This window comes from Tyto alba, unplaced genomic scaffold (genome assembly GCF_018691265.1).
Source record: "Tyto alba isolate M040663 unplaced genomic scaffold, T.alba_DEE_v4.0 Super-Scaffold_2, whole genome shotgun sequence".
Classification (NCBI taxonomy): domain Eukaryota; kingdom Metazoa; phylum Chordata; class Aves; order Strigiformes; family Tytonidae; genus Tyto; species Tyto alba.
The window spans coordinates 68577409-68603089 of NW_024881282.1; the positions used below are offsets into that span (position 1 = coordinate 68577409).

At 38.0% G+C, this 25681-nt stretch overlaps 1 protein-coding gene across 1 annotated transcript in view; it reads left to right on the forward strand.

The window, feature by feature from the left end:
- Positions 1 to 2738: 2738 nt before the first annotated feature.
- The window catches only part of IL17REL (interleukin 17 receptor E like), a 46589-nt gene continuing 23646 nt past the window's right edge, over positions 2739 to 25681 (forward strand). The window contains exons 1-2 of the mRNA XM_033011480.2: positions 2739 to 2841; positions 21451 to 21478. Coding sequence (XP_032867371.2) covers positions 2740 to 2841; positions 21451 to 21478 — 130 coding nt within the window. The 5' untranslated portion in view covers position 2739. The remainder of the gene's footprint in view (positions 2842 to 21450; positions 21479 to 25681) is intronic.

Consider the following 25681-nt stretch of genomic DNA (forward strand, 5'->3'; position numbering starts at 1 on the left):
GCCTTCCAGCCTAGGCATTGACATGTTCATCTCAGCAACGTCAGTAAATGTGTAGCCAAGGTAGAAACCTGTGTGGAGTTCTGTGCCTGAACTCCTACATAAGTCATGAAATCCATGTCTGGCTGCTTAGGTATGTCTGGTGATACACCTGTCCTAACTTTTATTTCCATGTAATGCTTCTTGAAGACACTTGAGCAATGGTGGATTTATATTAGTGGTCTCTTTTGACATGGGCCAAATGCATTGCCAAGCATGCAAAATTTGTGAAGCCAGACAGCAGTTGAGAAGAAGGGACCTAGGGCAATGGTCCAGGGGTCAGGCTTGACCCAAGAGAAAATGGAGAATGGGAAATACTGGATTTTGATCTGTACTCTAGGGTTCATCTCTGCATTTTATTAAAAAATCCTGAGCAGCCAGACCACCGTCCTGAAATGTACAAGATTTGGACTCAAACCTTCTTGGACTGAGAAATGTTTAGATTTTTGCTTTTCTGTTTCCTTGACCAGTGATCTAATAAGGCTTTAGGGCACAAAGTGTCTGTATTACCAAAGGGCAAAATGAGGCACTTCCTATTAAGGGTTTTTTAGAGAGTATTTATTCTTAAAATGGAGGGAACATTGGTAGAAGCAGGATAGTATATAATTTGCTATCATCTGTTCTTCAGAGATGAAGTAATAAAAACGTAAACCACAAGACAAGTGTTGACTAAAATATAGGTAAGGTGTAGTGAGGAACAAGGAATAAAAGGAATCTGTTATCAAGAAATTATTTTGAAGAATTACTGTCAAGAATTAGAGTCCCATTTGAGCAGGGACCCCAAGAGCTAGTGCCTGTATAAATTTCACATGCATAGCTGATTCTACATAAATGATAGTTTTTAAGAAACATGGCATGAGTCTATTATACTGCTCAGCTCTTAGTGGGAATGTTAGTCTAATGGGGATTCTGTAGCTTGGCTTAATAAAAACAGTGAATGAACACTGTAATTCTAGGATACAAATCATGTAGGAATGGTAAAGTAGATTGTGCCTAGTTTCGACATGATTTTTAAAAAGCTTACTGTCAAATAAAGTAAACAACAGTAAGATTGTTGCCTGCTGAACTTAATAATGGGTATTACAGAAACTGTCTGGGCTGAAATGCTGTTCCTGCATCATTAACATGAAAACAAAGCAAATAAATGTAGTTTAATTGTGTAATTCATTGCCACAAGAAGTATTGAAAACCAAAAAGATAAATAGATACAAAGTTGTTGTACAACTTAGTCTAAGAAGGATCCAGAAACATCTATTAAAAATAGTGATATGCACATGGCTTTCAGTTCAGGAAATCCATAAGATCCAGGTCATTGGAACTGGGCAGTATACAGGTTAATATAAACACTTGTATAGGTTAAAATATAAACCCCGTATAGGTTAAAAAAAAAGTAGCATATTTAACTTCTTTCTTATTTTTCCTAAGCATCTGCTACTGGTCCTGTTAGGCACAGGAGAGTAGACTCGGCAGATATTTGATCTGGGGTATTTTTATGTATAGATGACAAAACTGAATTGTTATTTTTAACCAAAATAATTAAATAACAATGTGTTCAGTACTGTGATTAATACTGCTCTTTATCTTCCAAAAATAGCATCTTATTGGAAAACTGACAAACTGCACTCACATGAAAGTATCTAAAATACAAGTATGATAGATACACTGCCAGAGTAGACATTGTCTTTTACCTGTTTATTAAAAAAAATATTGGTAAACCTAGATTCTACCAGGTGGTGTTAACTGTGTACTCCTTGCTTTAACTAACGTAAAAGCTTTTGCAAGAGCACCTGAGGACTTGGGTTCTGGCACTTTCCTACTGAAAGATATCTCTCTTAGTTGTGAGCAAGCCCTTTCTGGGGAGGAATAACTCCCTATTCCACCTATGGGCAGAGCACACCACATACAGACTCCACAGGAACTAGAGTGTGTGTTTTTTGGAATACTTGTTCCTTGTGATGAGTAGTGGGACTAGGCAAGGTAGCACCCAGAAGGGCATTCCTGGCTATTTTGTTGTGCTAACAGGTATTGAGGTGGTGTGACTCACTCGTACCCTGCTTTCAGAGCTGGTGGTGTTGAGCTGCTTTGGCAAAGCATGCTGTGTTGAAAATCCAAAAACTGGAGATGGGCTACAGAACAAGAGGGTTCTGTTGATAGAATTAAATAATAAGTGAAATAAGTTCATGGCACAGATTTCTAGGGTAAAATAATTTGTTTTTCCTGCTGGTGATAAACAAGAAACCAGTCTTCCAAGACTACCTACCTCAGCAAAGATGTTTTTATTCAACACATTAGAAAACCAGGAAAATAAGTAGACATAGAATGCATTTGGATTCCAGTGAACCTGCCTGGTACATCGCTCTAGAAACAAAATTCCCATTTATACATGGGATTTACAGAAAATAAATTTACTAATACTGATCTAAAGCTGACATGATGAAATCCAGAAGGAAAAGACTTTTACTGTGACTGTCAGAAATTCACATTTCCCATTTTTTACTATGGAACATAATAAATTAGTTGAACATGCTTTATATTTCCCATAACTAGCAATTTTCTGTCTTTGGAAAGTTTTAGAGGGAGGAGCTCAGATGTGCTGTGGGAGGGACTAAAAATCATATTAAAGTTTTGGCATGAGAGGGAGAATTGTCAGAGTAGAAGGTTTCTTCTGAGGTTTTGCCTTTTTTTTTTTTTTTCCAATTTAGGATGATAAGTATTCATGTTCAGATTCTTCTAATAATTCTTTTTTGGAATTCGGATTGTCAGATTATTCCCAGAATTGAAGAATGTGGACTTTCATGTTCTCAGGTAATCTGTTACTTGTTCCTATTTACTATCTAGTAATATAGTAGTTGTATGCTGACAAAATAATTGTAAGAAAAGCAAGAAAGCAAAAATGGAAAAATATTTCAGCTGTTCTGAACATTCACTTTATATTCCTGTCATTCTGAATTAAGTATCCAATGTGGCAAAGATGACTGTTAGGAAGGGAATAAGAAACTGCATCTTACAGTATTTCCAACTGCTGTTGTTAGTACTTTTTAAAATCTGTTTTCTGTATCTGAAAAAAATGATTTAGTTCATATTCATTACTTTGGAGAGTCAGTTTTTACAGCTGCAGTGGTGCCAAAGAGATGAGGGAGGGAGGAATGGGAAGTTTCAGAAATTGCTAATTATGTTAGGAGTATATGAAACACTTGACTTTCCTGTGAAGAAATGAATTAAGCTTGAGAAAGAGTAAAACCTGTTTTTCATTTTGTGGGATGAATGTAACTGCACTATTAAATTTAATGACTTATGTATGTGCCTAAATGTGGAGTGTGAACCATACCATCTCTTTAATAGCTTTGAATTTTGTATGTTTCCAAATATCCCCACAAAGGGGCAGTATGGAGATACTCTGCTGCTGTTGGCATTCTGAAACTGTAAAAATAGAGTAAATTGAAAGATAAATTAAAAAAGGATAAAATAGTAGGGAATCTGACTTTCAGTCTTAGTAGAGGATGATAACTATGTACTTGCTAAAGACAAGTGGAATTGATGGCATGAAAGAATTTGTCTGTCTGTACAGACTTTTGCTTGAAGTTGTCAGCGTTTAAGACAGGCAATGAGATATACTAAAGATTGTCTAAATGTTGTAGTACTACCTAAATATTAAGTTAGTACTTGTTACAGGAATTTACTCTATATTTTATACATGTATCCTAGAAAATATCAGGAATAAAGATGCTTATAAAATACTGGATTGAGGGGAACACCCCCCCCCCCCCCTATTTAAAGTTGTTTAATATTCCTGCATTCAAATTCTGTAGTCTGTATCCACTTAGATAATGTTTTTAGAATAATAAAATATAGTCATGAGATGAATCTCTAGATGTACCTGAGCACTTTTCAATAATTTTTATGTACTTATGTTTATGAATGCAAACACACATGTATTTTAAATAATCTATGCTCCTTGGTCTGCCACAATGAAGGCTTAATATAGAAATGATTTACTGTTCTAATTTATTTCTCCAAAGAGTGTATGACTATCAGTCTCAGCATGTAAAAAACAATAGCAACCTTTTTCAGTGGGGTTAAGTCTAGGGGACAGAATTTACCTCTGGGAAACTTAAAGGGCATCTTTCTCCATCATGTCTTAGGTATGTATGTTAAGAAGACTGATTCACTAGATACCTAATATACAGACATAGCCCTGAGGTATGGTAGACTGCATCCCTTCCTTTGCCTTCAAGAATTTGTCTTACAACTTTTCCAGTACTCTAGGCTGGGTAACTGAGAAGGGTGTATTTTTTTTTTTTTTTAATTTACAAGGGAAATACATGAAGTTAAAGACAGATTCAGTTCAAGTTCTCTACGTAATGTTTCTGCTAGTTGTGTTCAGTAGAATCTTGAATGCATTAATGACTTTTTAAGACAAAAATGTTTTCTCACTGGGAACAATAATGATCTCAACAGGATAAATCGCTGCCAGCTTAGCATTTTCAATTTAGTGCAAAGCATTTTAGTTACATGGACTTTAGAGTCTCATAACTAGCCTGTTAGAGAAAACTCCTTCTTTCTTTTCCTTTGGAAGTAACTTCAATTTCCCTACATAAACAACCACAATTTGTGGCCTCAATCTCATTCCTACCTGAGTTACTTTAAAAGGGAGTTGTTTATCTTCTCCATAATTTATAAATCAACGGTCTTTATAGGGGCACTAACCAGGGGTTACGATTTATCTTTGTCTATGTGCAATATATGCATGCTGCCTTCTGCTATAGCACATCAGATCACAAAGCAGAGAATCAATGCTGGTTTTCCTGGCAATTTGCTTAATGTGATAATAAGATACTGTAATTTTAAGTTTTCTGTAGCTGCTATTGTTACAAGTGAGTATTATAGAAAATAGTCTTTTTGTTTATGAAGTATTCCCATAAGTTAGTCTAGCAGTTTCTCTTTGGCAGAAAAAACCCTGAGGCTGTGTCGTTCTTCATAAAGCAATAGGTAAATGAAAAGCAATGAATTTGCATTTTTCTGCATTTTTCAAACTGTGCGTATTGACAAAAGGTTTTGAGCAGGTTTAATAATGGAAACTGTTGAATTTGACCAGCAGACTAGATTTTAAGGTGGCTATGTCTCTTGAATATTTGTAAGCAGTTTTGACCTTCTTGCTTTACTCCTTACCAGAGTAAAGCATTGATTGTACTTTAAGAGGGAAATAGTGACGTAATTGTTATGAGGTACATGACTTAAAACCCCTTGACACTGAACTGTTTAGATCTTGGATCTTAGTACAACTTTATGAATATTTCTTAGTTTACCATGAGTATTCAGCAAGACATCCTTGCATTGCCTTGTATAAGGCAATATCTAGGTTTCATTACTATACCACAAACTGTACTTCTGTTCAGTACAGGAAAGGAAAAAGCAAAAGAACATTGGGTGTTTATGCAAGTATTACATGAAAATTTAAACAGCATGAAAATATACAATTGTGGGTTGAGTGATGGCAAAGGAATAACCAAGCTTTTGTTATGTATTATGGTTTATTTCTCCTTCCTTACTTTAATGACTTGGCTGTAGAGCTCATGTGATATTCTGGTATTCAAAGGTTAAATACAATGGGCTTGGTCTCCATGCCTCACCCAATAGCAAACGCAGTTATCAACCAAGTTTCCCTGCAAAAGCATAGGGGAATCCCAGCCTGCAATTGAAATTGGGTTTGTGCCCTACTCATTTTACAATCCACATTGTTTGCAGGCTGTACACAAAGAAACAGGCTTATGCCAAATTTGACTCAACAGCTGGTAAAGATCAGGAGCATTACATTTAAAAAAACTCTCCAGAAAACTATGAAATAGTATTTGTATTGTCTGCCATTAAATGTAGTAACTTTTCCAAAGTCCATGGTTAAAGAAAGAAACCCTAAAGTGAATCTGGGATTTCCCTACAATTATAAAGGTTATTGGCAGCAAATTCTTGATATAGCTGCTGCTGGTTCATGCTATTCATAGTCAAAATATGCGGTGTTTTTTTATGGATATTTATGCCTTGGATCAGTCCATTCTTTGCTGAATACAACACACTGCAAAACCAGTGATACAGTACAGCCATTAGGCCGCTAACTCAGCTGATATAAATTGGCATTCTTGTTCATTATTAAGGTAAGCAATTTGTATTTTAAAAATTGGACATGATAATCTAGGTGACATAATTCAGTTGTTCTCTAAAATCTGTTTGAAAACTAGTTTTAGACATGGAAAATATCTAAAGAGACTGATCAGAGACCTGGCTTCCTCAGAATACAGTGTGAAGTCCTGACATAGGAAGATGATTCACCATAGACTTTTTTGTGTATGCATTGATATACATGATGACTGGAGGAGACGCATGAAAACATAAAACCTATCGTCTGCTAATATTTGCTGAGATGTAGTACAGTCCACGAGAGCATGCCCTAGGTACAAAGCCTGAGTTTTGTATCGCTGCCTGTCATTGACTCACTTGTGTGGTCCTATTCAAGTAATTTCCGTTCTCCAGTTTTCACAAGTAAAAAATAGTGCTGACCTTCCTGTGTGATGTGTCTTAATTATGTGTCTTAATTAAGTGCTTTGAATGCTATAATTAAGTGTTAAGTACTCATTAGTCAAAGCAGTCATATTTAAGGGGCTCATGATGAGTCACTGTATTTGAGTGATACTAACTCATTTGCTTAGATATCCCTGCTTGCCTTCTCTGCTGGTAGTCAGGAGAGATGCAGATAGCAAATTTAGGTGACATCTCTTGTACTGTGTTTTACATTTGCTCTTAGGGTCAAAAATAGCTTGGTGATGACATGAGACACTTAGCTTCCATGTCTCCTGCTCTGTCTTATGCTACCGGTTGAGTGCCATCACATTTTCTCACCCCCTGAGAAGAAACCAGCTGGTGACAGGTGCAAGCAGGGACTCACAAAACTCTCCAGTGTTCCTCATTATTAGAGCATCTACCACCACTTCTTTCAGGAGAGGTGGAGATTGAGAAAGCTCTGCAATTCAGAATTTACAAAAAATGCAAGGTTTGGAAGGAGACAAGCCACCAGAGTAGCAAGCACAGAGTCACTACACAGTCATGAAAGTTGAGGGCACAAAATTAACAGGTGTTGGAAGTGGACCTGACAAGGTGTCCTGCAACTGAAACACAAGGCTGTGCAAGAAGCTTCACCACCATGAGACATCAGCATAAGTATGTGCAATCAGTAGGAGGAGGTAGATAATAATAATACTAAAAGAAAGAATGTATAGGGATATATAAGCAAGCTCATCAGGAGGTAGAAGCAGCTGACAGTATTAGCAGCTAATTTCAGCTCACAGATCTCTCTCAGCCCTGATCTTAGGGAGGGAAGGTATCCTTCATCTCCATTTGGACCCAGAGCTCAGTGATGAATATTGAGATTTGGGAGTAGGGGCTTTTCACAGCTGCAGAATGTTGCTGTCTGACTGACTGCTTTGCAATTGGAAAGCTACTTGTAATTTAATCAAATCTAGGCAGGACAAATTTTTTAGGGGTGGTAATAACTTTAATGAGACCATGTGGTGTAACCTAGCTGGAATTCTTGCAGTAAGGTCTAGGATTAGCTAAATTTGTACATTTGCAAGAGCTGGCAATGCTGTACCTGTTACTTTGTCATGTTTGTCTATACTGTCCTGTTCTTCCTCTCTTGCCAGAATGCCTGTGCATGGGTGAGAACCAGGGATGATAAAAAATGAGAAGGACCAAAAAGAGGTTTTATAAGACTTCTTTATAATGATAGCTTTGGATACTCTTCTGTTTTTTTGGCTCAGCATTAAGAATCTAGGTCTCACTCCCAGATAGGTAGGTAATTTGGACCTAAGAAAGGAGTCTCCTTCTATTTTTGACTGAAAATAATTTGATTTCTAGGAGCCATGAATTCCTGCGTGCCATGCTGTGGCCACCAGGCTGTTCAAACTGGGAACCCACATTTGAAGTTCTATGTGTTGTGTTACCATCATCCCCACAAGAGAACACTGGGTTTTATATATCTACTCTGGCACAGATGTTTTCATAACAGTTTTCATACTCTCAGGAAAATATTTTTCCTTCTAAAACCTTTTTCTGATTTTGTTAACATTTAATTGCTGGTTTTTGAAAACCAGGAAATTATTTGCTATCTTAAAAACACAAAACAGAAAATATGCCCTGAACAACAGTGTTGCTGAAGTTCCATTCCAGCTATGAGCTACTTGGCTAGGGATGGTCACAGAACTGGTAAATTCATGTGTATTCAGTTGTGATAGGGACACATCACAGCCCTGACCCTGCCTTCCCAGCTGTAGGAATTCCTTGGGCCAGAGTTTTCTGAGGCTGTGAATAAGCTGGAAAGTCACAGTAACTAATGATGCTGAGTGCTGGAATAGATTGCCTGCAGAGCTGATAGAGATCTCTGTGCGTGCTAAGCAAATACCTCTCAGAGGTGTCTCAGATAAAGGCCATTCTTCCTAAGGCAGAAATGTAGAGTAGATGGTACCTTGAGTTCTTTTCTAACCCTAATGTCTCTGCTTTCATTCATCATTTTCTCTGCTGTGGGATCTAAAGATGGTCTTTCAAGTCATATTCAACTTACTCCCTTGGATCAATCAACAGAAACAAAGATCTGTCTTGCTGTATTATATATCCTGTCCTTTCAACACGCAAAATATGGGACTCACTGTGAAAACTGTATGGGACATGCAATCTCATTCAAGAAGTGTCTATGCAAAATTGAAGAGAGTTTCAGTTTTCCTTTGTAAATTATCTGTGGCTCTTTCTCTTTCAAGAAAATGTTTCAACTTAGTTGTTTTGAATATGTGTGGTAAATTTCAACCATTTCTGGAAAACTGATTGTCCTGGAGTTGCCTCTACATGCCTGCATACTTTCAGAAAGTATGAATCATATAAACAACATTGTACAGTACTAGATGTGCATTCATCATCTTTTCTTGGAAAAACTTTACGGAAATAAAATTTATTGCAGTTAATACATTTCACTGTCTCCAGTTATTTTTCCCTTTCATGCCCATATATGCAAACTTCCTTGACCTTTTTCCCACTTCCTCATCTCCTTGACCTCCTGTTCTTCCTTCCATGACTGCAATGACAGTTTTCTCCATTACTTTTCAAATTTTGATATCTTTGTATTATATTTTTTCCCCATTTGTGGTTTGTTTGCTCGTTTATTTTTTAATTTATTTTTGTAATTATAGTATCATGCTTAGTTTTGGTCAGTAGTATGTGTTCTTTTAATTTTTCCCTCTCATTTTCAATATATTATATTTATATGTGATATAGTAGAATAATTTTTAGAGCATAGTCACACCTGTGGTGCTGTTCAGTCTGCCTATGTAGTTTATTTTCTCTTCCACTTAGCGGTGAAAAAACACATACACTTTTCAGGCAAATGTGTGGCATAGGTGGTTTTCAGTAAGGGCTATGATTAAAAAAGAGACATAGGATGAAGCAACATATAAAGGTATTGAACACTGATGGGTGTATTAAGCTGAGGCCATCCCCAGGAGTTATTTCTGCCTCTAGGGACAACAGCATGATCAGGAGAGTCAGGTGAAACAATGCTGCTGCTGTAAAGTTGGTAGAATCCTGCCTCTTTGAAAGCTTTCCTTTTGGACCTCTGCCTCTTTTAATTGGATTGTGCTGACTTTAGCAACTACAGTATTTGGAAGATACACAAGATAAAGCCAAACTATATGATTATCCATAGTTTGTGGTTTTTTTTTTTTTTTTCTTCCCTCCCCCAAACCCCCACAAAATTATGAGTTAACAGTAAAAAGAGAAATAGACTTTCTAGTGACTTTGAGTAATTAATTTTTATTTTGTATTTTATATAATTTATTCTTCCTTAGCATTTCAAAATTTATTCATATCTAGCTTCTATACCAGTTATCCCAAACTGCAAATTTTTCAGCTGGAATGCACAGTATAGTTATTTTCAGCAGTTCTTTTCTACATGGCAAATTTTGAATGTATTTTTCATGTGTTCACACTGCTAGCTCTTTCAGGGAAAGGTGTTTTTGGCTTTTGTTGCTCTTGATAGGAGGGGAAAGGCATGTGTGCAGGGATTCTGGTATAAGATTTCTGATGTAGGATTAAGACTTTCAGATGCCATAATAATACAAATATGAATAGTTAGAAATATTCTTCTCAAAAATTTTCAAGTACAAAGCTGTAAAAAAAAGTTTTTTGCCTACATTTACTTTTCCTCATTTTGCTGTGGCTAGAGTGTTTCTGTAACTCAAGCAAGCAGAATTAGAGCTAGTCAGGCACCTTTATCATTAAATCTTTAATGGAAGCAGTTCCTTAACTGATACTGTGGCACCAGGAAGGAATGCAGTGGCCTCTCAGGATTGCCATCTGAGACTACTCTACCACTGCTTCTAGAATGGTCCAAGGGATCATTTGTACAGTCTTACATCTTTATACAACAACGTAACAAGCTAAGGCTAGAATAAAACCAAAATCAATATTCAAAAATATTTTTCAGCAGGAAGAGTTATAATCAGGGGTAGTTCCAAGTTTATTTAGGTTTTAAATTCTCTGTTTAAGAAGAAGAGGGAGAAACACTATTTTTATGGGAGGTACAAAAACCAGAAACATGTGCTCCTGTGTTTCTCTCCATGGCTTTGAAGGGTGTCTTAGCCTAGACACGTAGCCTCCAAAGTCTTGAAACTGTTATAAGAAATTATTGCCAAGTGTGCTTTGTTGTTCTAAATTTTAGCATGACTTTGTGATCCGTGATGGCAGGATTTGGATTAGCAAACTCATTTTTATTTTTAAGACCCTCCACCTCCAACATTTCAGGATAGTATCTGTGCAACATTCACCCATTCTATGTTCCTTTTCTATGATTCCAGGTTGTTAAATGCAGATGGAAATGGAAAGCATTAGTGACTTGTCAGGTCAGTAGAGAAACCTGAGGCATGCTCAGCATGGTGCTGCCTCAAGTTAGTCAAGGGAACAAGTTAAGCACCAGGTTAGTCTGAACTCCACTCTCTAGAGACCAGGAACCTGAGTTATGAGCCAGAGTTTGACATTCTCTCTTCACAGTAGCTGCTGAGAGCCACTCTTCCAAAGTTTCAGTTTCTCATTTTTTTTTTTTTTTCTGATGACTGCTTAAAAGAAAATGTATGTGGCCTTTGAAGTAGGGAACAGATCTCCGATTCAAATGTTGAATGCACTCAGCTTTAAAAAACTACACTGCATCTTGCCTGTCCTTCTGTCAGACCATCATTCTTTCACTTTTTTTCTCACTGCTTTGACAGGAGGCCTGGGAAATCCCCTCATCTATAGGGCAATGTGGCAAACAGATATCTTAGGGTTAGAACTGCTTCAGGTTAAGGAGGATGTTGAACCTGGCTGTACCTTGAGGTGAGGACTTGAAAGCTAGACTATGAAAGCTGGAACATGCCCATATTCTGCTCTTTTCTTCTAATATTTCCAGTTTGAAAGAAGCTAGGCTTGAGCTTTGTTAGTTTGATCTCTGTTACTGTTAAATCTCTTCCCGTCACCTGCCACGCTGGGGGGATGTGGATGTCTCACCAGTGAGTGTATGCTAACCCAAAGAGCTTTGGCATGAACTAGGTGTCATTCGAGCTTTGTTCTGGTCATGAACTAAACATCAAACTACATTCATCCAGGGACCTTTCAGATCAGAAAGGGAGGTGCCTAATAAGCTTAGATGTCTCTAGCATTAGGTAGCAATTAACAGGGTATTATTGATCACGGTGTTCAGCTGAGTGTTAAGCACACTACAGTGTGCTTAAATCATGTTTCAGATACCTAAATCCTCTTTTAGATTTGGCTGACAATCTTATTTTGCAAATGACTACAAACTTCATTTCACTGCCAATAGTAATGCAAAATTCGCAGAGAAATTGCCTTGGAGATGATGTGACCCTTTTCTTACGGGCAAAGCTGAGTTTGTATAGGTGTATTGGGTTTGTGTGGCAAGATTTTGGTGGCAGAGGGGCTACAAGGGTGGCTTCTGTGAGAAGCTGCTAGAAGCTTCCCCTATGTCCCACAGAGCCAATGTTGGCTGGCTCCAAGACGGACCCACTGCTGGCCAAGGCCAAGCCCATCAGCAATGGTGGTAGCACCTCTGGGATAACATATTTAAGGAGGGGAAAAAGATGTTGCACAACAGCAACTGCAGCCAGGGAGAGAGGAGTGAGACTATGTGAGAGGAACAACCCTGCAGGCCCCGAGGTCAGTGAAGAGGGAGGGGGAGGAGGTGCTCCAGGTGACCTGCAGCCTGTGGTGAAGACCATGGTGAGGTAGGCTGTGCCCCTGAAGCTCATGGAGGTTCATGGAGTAGATATCCACCTGCAGCTTGTGGAGGACCCCACACTGGAGCAGGTGGATACCCGAAGATGGCTGTGACCCCATGGGAAACCCACGCTGGAGCAGGTTCTTGGCAGGACCTGTGGACCTGTGGGGGACCCATGCTGGAGCAGTCTGTTCCCGAAGGACTGCACCTCATGAAAGGGACCCACGCTGGAGCAATGTGTGAAGAACTGCAGCTTGTGGAAAGGACTCATGTTGGAGAAGTTCATGGAGGGCTGTCTCCTGTGGGAGGGATCCCATGCTGGAGCAACAGGAGAGTGTGAGGAGTCTTCCCCCTGAGGAGGAAGGAGCGGCAGAGACAATATGTGAACTGACCACAACTCCTATTCCTCATCCCCCTCTGCTGCTTCTGGGGGAGAAGGTAGCGAAATTTGGAGTGAAGTTAAGCCCAGGAAGAAAGGAGGGCTGGGGAGGAAGGTGTTTTAAGATTTAGTTTTTATTTCTCATTGTCCTGCTCTGATTTGACTGGTCAAATAGATCAAGCTAATTTCAACAAGTCGAGTCAGTTTTGCCCATGACGGTAATTGCTGAGTGATCTCTCCCTGCCCTTACCTTGACCCATGAGCCTTTAGCTGTATCTTCTCTACCCTGTCCAGCTGAGGAGGTGGAGTTATAGACTGGCTTTGGTGGGCACCTGGCATCCAGCCAGGGTCAACCTACCACAATAGACAAAATGTTTTACCGCACTTGGATGTGATCCAAAGTTAATTCAAACCAGTGGAAAGCTTCACTCAACCATAGTCCTCCACAATTTGTGAATGTGAGCAGGATGGCATTTATAAAGGTCACAGTGTACAGCAGAGCACTGTTCTGCTCCTGGGACTGACTCTAAACGTAAGTAAAATTAGTAGTTGCCTGGAGCAAAATGGTGAGGGCTGCACTGTGTATGCCAGAGCACTGGAAATCTAGACCTGCAATATATTCCCTCTTTTATTGAGCAATAGTATTAAGATGTATGAAATAGTGTAAGGATGTAACTGGAATAGAAAAAGATCTTCAGGCCAAAAGATAAATAAGTATTTCCAAAGAAATAACCACTGCTTCCAGCAGCAGCAGCAGGAAGAGCAATTCTATCCTGGAGGGTCTCTTCTCATAATCTTCACTTAAATTCTTGACTTTTTTTTTTTTTCTTTTTTTTTTTTTTTTTTTTTTCTGTGACAATCTTATTGTCCACTGGTTCCAGTCACCTCTAAGGCTGCAAGTCTCAGTGCTGTCAGTGATGCTGAGGGATCTGGACTAAGTTTTTCCTGTAGCCTCTTCTGTGCTACAGAGATTATTATACCATCCTAACCTCAAAGCGTGGGATATCCATGGTTGTCTGGGATGCTCATGGAATCTATATCCTCCGGTTTTTCAAGAAATGGTCAAAATAATGGCTGACTTGATCTGGTTTGGTGACAGTACTGATTCTAGCAAGAGGCTGGACTTGGTGACCTCCAGACGCCCCTTCCACCTCAACTTTCTTTGATTATGTTTTATCATCCTCTGTATGAGATCTCCAGTCATTCATTGAAATAACCATTAATACTGTGTTAGAATGTCCCTGTCTCATTGTTAGTCTAGAAGTGCTGATTTGGTAGCTTAGTTGTTCTTTCAAGTAGCTGAGTGGTCTGAAATTTTTGACACTCTATGTATGGGATAGTGCTGATTTATACCAGCTGAGGGTATGGCATTCAAAGTGAATTTTAATTTTACTTTGTCTATTGTATGCAATTCTGTTTTGTTAACAACTTGTATTAATATTTTAGGAAACATGACATCAAAATGATTGACAATTTTTTTGTTTTATTTTTTTGGTTTTTATTTCTAAAAAAATAGAAGCTAGAGCATACTATTGCTTCAAGCAAAGTCTGCTTCTAGTCCTGGAGTTGAAGCATACAATAGAACAGGCAGCTATTATTTCAGACTGTCATAGCTCCCTTTGGTCCAATAAATTTAAAAGCAAGTGGTTTCTATGTAGGTCCTTTTTGTATCACATCATTATTTTTGCATACAAGTCACTTAAAAAAAATACAACAAGGGAATATTCTTCCCAGTTGTGTGAGCTCAAAGCAATATTGTTTTGACTGGACATTCACTTATAGGATAAATGCACATCACTGCAAAGAGTTCCCAGAAATATAATTACTGTGCTGCCATCTCTTTCACTTGTTCTGCTGTGTAAAAACGATACAGCCATACAACCACAATAATGGTCAGAAGATGGTATATTCCACATGCAGTCCAGATAAAATATGGGACAGTCCAGTTAAAATATGAGATTGGGATTCCTCTGCATCAATACAGTGCAGGAGGAAATACATAATGGCTTGAAGACAGAAACCTCTGCTATACCTGAGTAGTAGCAGGTAAACAGAAAGACAAAAAAATGAAAGGGCCTGAGGGTCTTGTGTTAGTCATGTGCTCCTGCATTACTGGAGTACTTTTTGACCATAATGGAAGTGTTGGCCTTGTGAAAAAAAAAGCAGATTCCATACATTTGCATATACATGTGAAATGGAAAATGGTGCAGCAAACAAAAATTGGTAAAAGGCTATGCTTTAGACCACTGTGAAGCCTTATTAAAGATTCTCCAATAATCTTCAATAAACCAATCTCTTCCCTGTTTGTTCATTGTCTGTTCACTGTTTAGCTGAGAGCACATCGACACGGCGTTAACACAGGCAGACGTTAATCTTGCTCTGTTGGACAGAAGCCAGCTCTCATCCAAAGTGTGTGGCCTCGTTAGCACTGTACTGAGCCTGAGCTTCATATCCCACTTCTCAGTAGTACTTACCCCCTCAGGTTCAGCACCACACTAATGTGATGGGATGGTTTTTGTTCAGCTTGGAACACACGCAGAGAGACTTGGAGCTGGATAATGCATAGGCATGACTCAGATGTTTTGTTTTTAGCATTCTGGAAAAAAATCCAGCAACATTCAGGCACTCTTGTAGAAACAGTAGTTCAAAGTAGTCCAAAATAATGCTTTGCCGTAAGTTCAGGTGCCTGTGTCTTTTCTGCATGGATAACAATCCAACTGTTTCCTTCTGTGGTTGCTTAGCTGATCGCATTTCACACTGTTCACATGTATCTGATCACCACATTGTCAGTAAAAGTTGAAGAACAACTTTGTGGTTTGCCAAAAATTAAAAAGGATCATCAGTAAGGTAGTTTTACCTTGGCAATGAAAGTAATTACACATGACATCAAAACAAATACAGATGCTCCTTTTAAGAATAGGTCTTTTGGGGACACTGCATCAGCAGTGCTATGAATTTTTAACAGTTCTAATTTTTCATATTATATGCACTAATCATTTTATTTCCTCTGGTTCTCAGTAGATATAACCACACTTCCATTCAATTGCCAGGTGTGTTCTGTAAGCCTATTATTTTTTCTCTTCACTCATTTCCAATAACCTGCTGTTTTGTATAAACATTTGACTATGATATATAGTTAAGACTTTTTTTAGTGGGACAGGAATCATTATGTTATCCCTGTGTTTTCTCTTACTGTAAAGAATTCTGTTTACTTGCATTTGGTAAGATAAATACAGTGGTGACCTTTGTAAGAATAGAAAGAAAAGTCCTGTGAGGTTCCAATCCCTACCAGCATCAAGGACATGTAAAGTGCAAAGCCATTATCTCCTTCATCCGTGAAAATAGCTCTGGAAAAAGCTAAAGCATACTCTGTTGTTTCCATTTGTGAAGTTGTCCCTGGATACTTTCTGGGTCTAACTGAAAGAAATTACAGTTATTTGTTGATAGGCCGAGGAGCTTATGATACAGCTCAGAATCCTCTCTGTTTCCACACAAAGTTCTTAAATTGTACAGATCCATATCACTTTGACTGTGGCTCTCCAGCGCCCAAAGACCTTTTTCTTTATGAAGGTGATTGAGATCACATTAGCATGGTCAGGTTTTTCACTAGAAGTCATGAGAAATAATTTAGGAATCTGTAGGCTCTTCCTTCAAAGAATTGAATGGGGTGAGCAGATGAAGAAAAGAAAGCTGCTGCTGGATTGCTTACATAGAAAGGGGTAAGTATCTCCCTCTCTGTATTGGAGGATAACTACTGATATGACATGGTTGTGGTGCTCCCAATTACGACAAAGGATATTACTGCTTTACAAGGCACCAGGTAAACCCTAGTGGAAAACATCATCAGAACTATATGTGGTTCTGATCACTCCATTTGGACAAATGCATTAAAGTAGAAATAGCTGCTGTGAAGAGTGATGATAAGAAGGAAAGCCTGTTTTATTAGAGAGGAATAAAAGAGCTTGGCTTTTATAGTCTTGCAAAAAAGCTGAGAAAAGGTATATTTCTGGTGGTAGAGAAAAGATATATTACTGGTTGTGGATAACTGGAAAGTAAATTCCAAGGTGGAAAGCATCTGTTTAAGTGAAAAGATAATGGGTACAATCAGAAGTCAATGCAAGCTAACTGTTATTGTGTTTAAGTTAGAAATTAAAAGCTTTGGTGCTATCAGGGAAGAGGGCTTCTGTAATAGTCTTGGCTATTGGAGCAGTGCACGTGAAAGTCTGACTGATTTTAAAATGAAGCTTCACTAGTTTTTGAAAGGGATTAGATGATGTGGTAACTGTGGTTTCAGGGGACTAGACCCATTGGGAGATCCTTTCTAACTGTGTGCAGAATAAGATGGATTGGTGGAGACCATCCCCTCTCAACTGGAAATCAAAAAGAACGTGATTAAATTCATCATCTTTATCAGCATTTTGGCTACAATTTCAGCATTGGTTATTGCAAGACCACACTTTTCCTATGTTGTAAGAATACATACAGTCCCTTGTTTTTTTTCTTTTTTTTAATGGTGGTCAAAGAACAGAAATTGCTGGAATAGGGGGAAACATCAGAATATGGTCATGTTCCTTTTTTCTCTGCCCTGTGAAGTATGAATGTAGGTAATAGCTCTGCCACTGATGTTCTCTCAAAAGGGGGAAAAATTGTTTACTCTACATCCACTGATTTTTCTAATGTAGTCAGCATAATGAATAAATGTTAAGTGTCTGACAACCTGGTCCCAATTAAAGAAAACATTTTAAGCCATTTTCAGGCATATTAATATTCCTTGGTGGAAGAGCTGCCACCAACTCTTCTATTAATGAGGTACAGAAGAGCTAACAGGTAGACAGTGAAACCAAATTTGCCTCAGACTCCTTCCTGCATGACAGAACATTCATGGAAGAATTTCCACAATTCAGTTTCTCTGTGCCCCCAAATCCAAGTCTTCCCCTGCTGATCTCACCTTCTTCTCTACAGTCTTTAAACAAAATAATGTGATATTACAATTGACTTAGATTGAGGAGAAGTTGCTGTGCTAGCTAAAATGTTGGCATCACACCTTCTATTCACAATGCTGCACGTTGGTGGTGTCTGTTCAGATAACCTCTAGCTACAGTTGAGTAATACCACAAATGGGGAAAACCCTAGAGAAATAGGAAAATCCCTAACTGTTTGTGCATTGTGTAAGTGTATTTTGCCTAGGCTCTTTGCCAAAGCACATATGAATCAAACACACTGTCAGTATAGGAGTAAAATGTACTATCGTTCAGGATCTTATTTTTGCATAAAAGACACCCACGGCATTTGTGAAAAGGGAAGAAAATTTCCATTCTGGTTTTAGTGTGTTATGTTTTTCTATTGCATTCATGACTGAAAATTCCTGAAAACAAAAGATATAGAAGGGGGAGGGGGGGAAGGAACTTGGTTAATTTATTTGAGTTCTTCTTTGAGACAAATGGTCTCTTTTGACTATTTTGCAAAATAATTATAAACGAAAAATACTACTCCCACCCCCCTTGGTATTATACAATAAAACAGAAACACTTATTAAAAAAAATGAATTGAGCTGTGACCAAGTGCTCAATGTAACTGGCAAATGTTTGTGCAAATGTTTGATTATTTATGTAAACCTTCCCAACAACTCCTCACCCAGAACAAAACCAAGTGCCCAAGAAAGAGAAAACATCTCTCTACCAGTACAAAAATCACTGACGGATATCTTTCTTTTTTCCATGGAGAAGATGAGCAAATAAATGCAAGATGGTACTGGAAAGAGCTCAGATGGTAGGATTCATCTGAGCAATAGTGAAAAATGATAATTAGGATAGACTAGAAAGTACAGGAGGATTTTTGCATCATTCCACAGCCCCACAGAATTGGGTGTTGTTTTTTTTTCATGTTTGCAACTTAAGATAATTTATTTACACACAATTTTCAGGTGTCATAACTGGGGCTTCAAAGCACTGGCCTTCTTTAAGTAAAAGGCTGAATCCTCTGAGTTGTGTGAATTTTTTGTTGTTTACTTCAATGGGATCTTGATTTTTTCCTAATGTATTTTTGCACCATGACTGTAACCAGAAAGAATGACTAGAGAAGTTAGTTTAAAGAGGATGTTCTAAGAAATTTTGACTGGCAATTGGGAACTTTCTCAAGCCACCTAACCAAAATATTTTCAATAGTCTGGCTGCAAATTGGGAAGCTAAAAATATGGAAGTAATTTGCTAAATTATCAACCTCATGAGAGATTAATTTCTTCCAGTCAGCAGTGGCTCAACAATTAGTTGATTCAACAGTTAGGTTTTCTCATCAAGAAAGCTAATTCCCTAACTCACTCACTCACTTGATTTTTTGCAGTAATTTTGTATATTTGCCTATTCCACTCCCTAAGGCCATGGGATAATCTCAAGTAAAGAAACTGAATTCAAATTGTTCTTCTGCATTCTCCTGCAGGGTTTGATAAGAAATAATTCAAAATTAGGGCTTTGAAACAGCAGTTAAAATTCCACTAGTTTTATATGATCTGGCATGTTCCACTTTTATTGGTTTAGTGTTGCACTGAATTATTCAGAAAGCTATAGTCTTTCTATTGATGAATGTGCATTGGGAGAATCAGCAAACGACCAATTAAGATTTTTTTTTTTGGGGGTAGACATAATTAATAAGTGACAAATATTTATATGAACACGTTACAGCATAAATGAGGTCTCATAAGTTAGATTTTTTCAATCATTCAGGAGGATTTGAGGAATTTATAAAACCAATGAAATAGAAGTATCTCAGTTTTAGAATGGTTACGTAAAGAAGTTTGATTTCCTTTATAGAATCATAGAATAGTATGGGTTGGAAGACACCTTTAAAGGTCATCTATTCCAACCCCTCTGAAATGAGTAGGGACATCTTTCACTAGCTCAGGTTGCTCAGAGTCCTGTCCAACCTGACCTTCGATCTTTCCAGGGAGGGGCCATCTACCACCTCTCTGGGCAACCTGTTCCAGTGTTTCACCACCCTCATCATAAAAAATGTCTTCCTTGTGTCCAGTCTGAAAATTAGTTTAAGAGGATCCTTATCACAACAGTTGACAGAGTTGTCCTATCACAACAGGCCCTATTTCTTTCAGTGTCAATCTAGTATTGTGTAAAAGCAGTCAGAGTAATATCTTTAACAATGTCACAAGTAATTTTGATAAACTTTGGTCTATGAAAGTACATGATGATCTCTAACTTTCTATAAGAAGTTACCACCTTTTATGCACCTGCAGTTTTATGTCATAGTGACAAACTACCAATTGTAAAAGATGACAACTTAACCTCCAGAAGTGATTATTAAAAATAAAAGTGACAAAAGGACCAAGGAATGAGAACTAATACAGGTTAGATACTGGTCCCTGGTTTTATTAAGACCTTCTTTAAAAACAAGCTAATCTAGCTAAAATCTTAAAAGCAGCGATGAAGGACAGAAAACACACTTCTCAGGTACTCCAGGCAGCTGCCACAGGGTAACTCACATGCTGCTATTTCTCACCTACAGCAATAATATGATTTTTCCCTAGAGCTGTATTTATGAGAAGGACAGAATTTCCTGTGGACGAAAGCTTCATGGAAGACCAAGCAATATTTATTTTATGACATGCTAATGCTTACCTAGGCTGCAGTCTCTGTGTTTGTCTACAACTTGAGAACTTCCAAAAGTCCACTAAGAGACTTTTGCTGGCTCTAAACCTCTAAACAAGATCCTAAAATGTTTTAAAAGGACTGGGAGCTGTCAGTCCGCTTGAGAGCAGAGGAGGCAAGGTGGTGCCTGCTCCTTCTGTGGGTGTGACAAAAGCATCTCTGTGAATAAGACACTGATTTTAAGGGAAAGCAGAGGGGAACATATATGCCATATACAAAGGAATACTGGTATGTGCTATGTCCAAAACTTGAATGCCAGAACAGCAGAAAACAGTATTTGCTGGCTAAGTAATAGCCTTTCTTTAGAATGACTTGCATAGTAGTTAAATAAGATTTGCTATTTTTATACTCTACAGAATTTTAGTGTGTGGTTAAGTGTTAATTTTAGTGGGAAATTGGATATATTTTGTCTAAAAGATAGCCGAGAACTTGTTAAAATCTCCGTATCAGGTTCACTTTGCCTCTTACAAAACCACTTTTACACTTGAAGATGGTACATACTGTGCTTGCGTAATTTAATTTTCAGGATTTTGAGCCAGATAGTTCTCAGAAATAAGAAGGCAAGTCTTATTTCTAACCTTCATTTGCAATTACTATAATACTTCCTTCCATTGGCCTAGTGTGATCTTCTAAAAATCATATAATATTCAATAGTGTTCTAGATATCTTCCATTAAAAAATGCTTAGTTTCTTTGCCCTGGTATGAAGTAGTCTATTGTAAAGACTGACAAAACAATAAATAAGCTGTTGGTCAGTGTGAATGACAGTACCTGATAAGATGATGTCTGAATTTGATGGAACCTTTATACTTGCTATAACAATTACAACTCAGTGGAAATACATGAAAATAAGGATAATGCTGATCTTGTGTCCCCATACATATCATGCTGTCATATGCAGTAGTGATGTGCAGTTTCACTGTATTTGAGAATGTATTTTTTATCTTGAAAATGATTTCTATTGTGGACTGTGAATATGTTTACTTGCTTAAGGTATGTTTGTATTTGTGTACAATGATAAGACAATATTTATTTTTATTGTTACTTCAGCTTTTATAATATTTTTGTTTCTGTTTGCAGGGGATTCATTGTAAAAGCAAACCTTCCAGTGAGTATGCATCATTCACATTTGTACTACATTTGTTTTTGAAAGATAAATTATTACAGATAATAAACCCACTTTCCTGATGACATCAGATCACTGTCATGACAGGGTATTTACCACCGGTTTCCTTGTACAAAACATTGGAAATTGGTAGGCTCTGATAAATAATAGGTTAAGAATGACAGTGTATTGTTGCTTTATAATTTTCCTTACCATAAATGGTCGTTGGGAGTATTTGCTTAGTCATTTCGCATGTTTTTATTGCTTCTACTTCTTATTATTGCCGACAGTAATAACACAAACTCTTCAATTACCTGAACTCTGAAGCCTCCACCAGTCACTCCTCCAGTGCACACAGTCACTTGATGGGGAAGTAGGAGGCAGCTGCCTTGCAGGCAGTCCCCTCTGAGAAGACAGTGCTAGCTGGAGGCCCAGCTCTGAGCACTGCTTGTCTCCACAGTGCCTTTCCTGGATCCGCGTGGCAGAGTCCACGGACAGGGAGAAGCCGTGATGCTGAGCCACAAGCGTGTGAGATGCTGATGCTGTGGTGAGGGGCGCGAGCCGAACGTCAGCGGTCATGAGTCTGACTCTGAAAGCACGGCACATACGGGGCGTGTTGAGGTAGAGAGAAAGAACACGGCTGTGGAAGGGCTGCAGTTAAAAGTCCCACCTGAAAAAGTCTATAGTCTTCTGCCAGTGAGCAGAGTGAACCATCAGTGGCTGATTCAAGGACTGTGAATTAATATTTTCAGGATTAAGCAGCTGAGCGGCTAGTTACACGAACTATGGGGAAGAAGAAACAGGGGTGTTGACCTTTGCTCTGCCTAGCTCAAGAATGCCTCCATGCCCTCGGGCAGCACAGGCTGAGGAAACCAAACCATTCAACCCTGCTCTCAAAGGGAAGGACACCTGCAGTACTGTTGGTTATGAGTTAAAATCTGTGCTGGGTATTACACAAATGCAGATCTAGATAGTGGAGACTCACTACAGTACCACGAGGTTGTGATTCATTCCACCCATTTTAGGAGAAGGTGATTTATGTGCTGGGAGGGAAGTGAGAGGGGTTCTCCCTCTTTACTGACTGCCAGAGGTGCTTAGGTGATGCACATAAGCTTAAACTAGATGTTTAGCTCTTAGCTGGATGTAGACTTTGGGCACTGAAGAGTTTGTAAGCTAACGATCCTTATCTTTCAAGGTGGTGTATATGAAGCAGAGCTGATTGTAGGTATTTAGTGCTGCCTGAAAATGACTTATCACTTATCTTTAATACAAGTAACATGTAGGATGACTCAGCCTTATAGGGGTGATGAAAAACCATTTTTTTAGTCTTCAACCTAATTCACTTGTGCAACAGTGGGTGTATACCAATTTCCATACTTCCTTTTCTATAGCAATTATTTCTATTATTTATTTTTTTAGATAAAATTACCTTAAAAGACTTTAACTGTATAATGGAGCACATTTACATCAGTCACTGCTTTTAGCTGCAACAAAAAGATGACTTTATTTCCTGGAATTTGCAGCTATCAGCTCAGTAGTATTTGGCAGGTAACTTTGACTCTGCCTTCTCCCTCCTGCTCTTCTAGACTATTAGTAGTACATAAGGGCTACTGTAGTATTTGAAATTCATTGCAATATATCCAGGCATTGATATCAATATATCAATGATTTTAAAAAAGGCTTGCACCCTCAGAAAATGTATTTGGCACAGTATATTACCATGTTGTCCAATATACTTGAAAGTTTGAAATATTTTCTGAACATACAGTTGTGAAACCCTTCTAATTTACTGTGCATTGAAATCTATTGTGAAAGAGAGGCTGTCAGTCTGAAATTTAATCAATTTAATAATTAGTATAAGTACTTTTAAGTAGTGTATTTTGGTATTTATTAACTGAAGTGCACCATGTGGTTATCTTAGGAGAGCATATCTAGTTTATGAATTTTGTTGAATCATCCTAATGCACAGATGCTGCAGCAGATACTGTGGTAAATCATATGTAAATAAGTTTGAAATGTTACTGTGATTTATACTCATGGAATGATGTTCCAGTGAAGCAATTTTAGTGTCCTTTAGATATGCTCACAGATTTAGTACTGTCAGTATCCTAAGTATTTCAGGTTCTTACAGTTCTTGTAGGGAGAAAATATCAGACCAAAAAACAGTTAGGATTTTCTATTTGGTATTGGCTCGGATCTGTTATTAATGTGTTTTCTCTGCAATTTTTTTGCTGTTCTCCAACTTCATCTTCTTGCCCGAGGCTTCAAATTATCCACCTAATCATTTCTATTGCGTATTCATTGCTCAGCTCTGACTTCTATTATCCAAGTGTACATAAGGTGTGTTTTGCTGTCGTGACAGTTCTGGGTTGATTGCTGCATCATCAGATAAAAAAAAATATGCTGTGGTTGAACTGATGGCAAAAGTACAAGGAAAATGTCTACATGCTGAATAATAAGCCTTGGCTTCTTTATGCCTGGGCATATATGTGTCCATAATTAAGGAATCTTTTATTACAGCAACAATCCTTCTCGCATGTAGGGCTAATTACAGTTATAAACATAACTGTAATTACATAAACACAAAATTTAGGCAAAATTTACTCAGCAGATGGTCTGTGTAGCAAGATGTATCTTTATGTATGCTGGGGTGTAAATCAAACTACTCATGAGAAAAAGAAAGGGGTGTGTGTTCCAGAGGAAAGTATCTAGGGGGGGATTTAAAGACAATAAGGTAAGAATTTACTGAAGAATTAGTCAGAAATGAGTCTCATACTATGGTGATTTACTGAGTGAAAATTATTTTCTGTCAGCTTTTCCTTGAATCATATATTTATTGTGATCCAAAACTAATATTGCCTTTTAAATTATTATTAATGAGTTTTGCAGCATCTTTTGCAATTCTCAAAATGTATCATAAAATTAATGGAAAAAAATCCAAAGTGGAAGAGTAATTTAATTTTATCCAGTATATTACTTATTTGTTCTGTTTGAAGGTAGAAACTGTGATCAAGGAGGACAGCGTCCCTGCTTATGGACAGACAGAAGTCCCTAAAATTGTGTTTGTGTATCTGCCCGATACTGATCCAGTGTCAGTAATGCACCTAGGTATGATTTAGGATACTGCTGAGATAGTTCCAAGACTGTGACATCTGATAATGCCATAACTCAGGCAGTAATAACTAAGGACTGAATTCAATAAGTCATTACATTACAGTCTCTCCTAAAAATTTGTAGGGTCAAATAATATGGTCAAATTCACCCAAACACAATATTTTGTAAAGAACTGTCAGCTTTGACAATGTGTATATATACATTGCTCTTTCCTTATATCATTTCTGCACAGACATGGGAATGGGCAAGATTATAGGCCTGGATCAAGAAATTCACACCAACAACCAAGGAATTAAATAGAAGCAGTTGTTCCCGGACACAATTTGGTATCCACAACTGCATGTCATATGATGCAGTCAAGAAAACATGTTTTTGGGCAAAGAGACAGAAAACTAATCACCACTTATCACGTAACTAGTAATAGTTATTAGGTAGTTTTACAATATAATAACCTCCCAATTAACTGTGAGTGGATTGATTGGGTGTTGTACAATAGTTTTCCATCCTGAGATACCTTCAGGGTTATTACACCACCCATTCTTGGAACACAGAATACAGTGTTCACATCTGGCTCCTGTGCACTGTACTCCTTAAGGCTGCCTCATCTCTGTGGAAACATTTACAAATTCTTCAAATGTCAATGTACTCCACTGCTCTTAAAGCCTAATTTGTATATTTTGAATGATCTGTGTTTTTTCTTTGGTTTGCACAAATTGTCTTCTCTCACTGCCAATATTACTTTGGATAATTGAGAGTTGACTCTACTGTCAGTTGAGGTAAAGTGCCCTTGTTTCTCCATTCTTTTCCACTTCGCTCATATCAGCATATCCTGCTGCCTCCAAAAGGTGCTTAATGGCACCAAACCAGGATAACGGAGTGGAGATTCAAGTGTGAAGCATTTGTCCTGTCTGACTTTTGATATGTATCATGCAGGACTTATTTCTCCTGGTACCAAGTGTGAGGGCACCTTAAGGCCTGACAGATTTAAGCTAAGGTACCACATTTATTTCTACCTATCTTCACGTCCTGCACTTATCATTATCTGGTCCTTGACAATGGGCTTCAGCTGCGACTGGACACTGTGAAAGACAG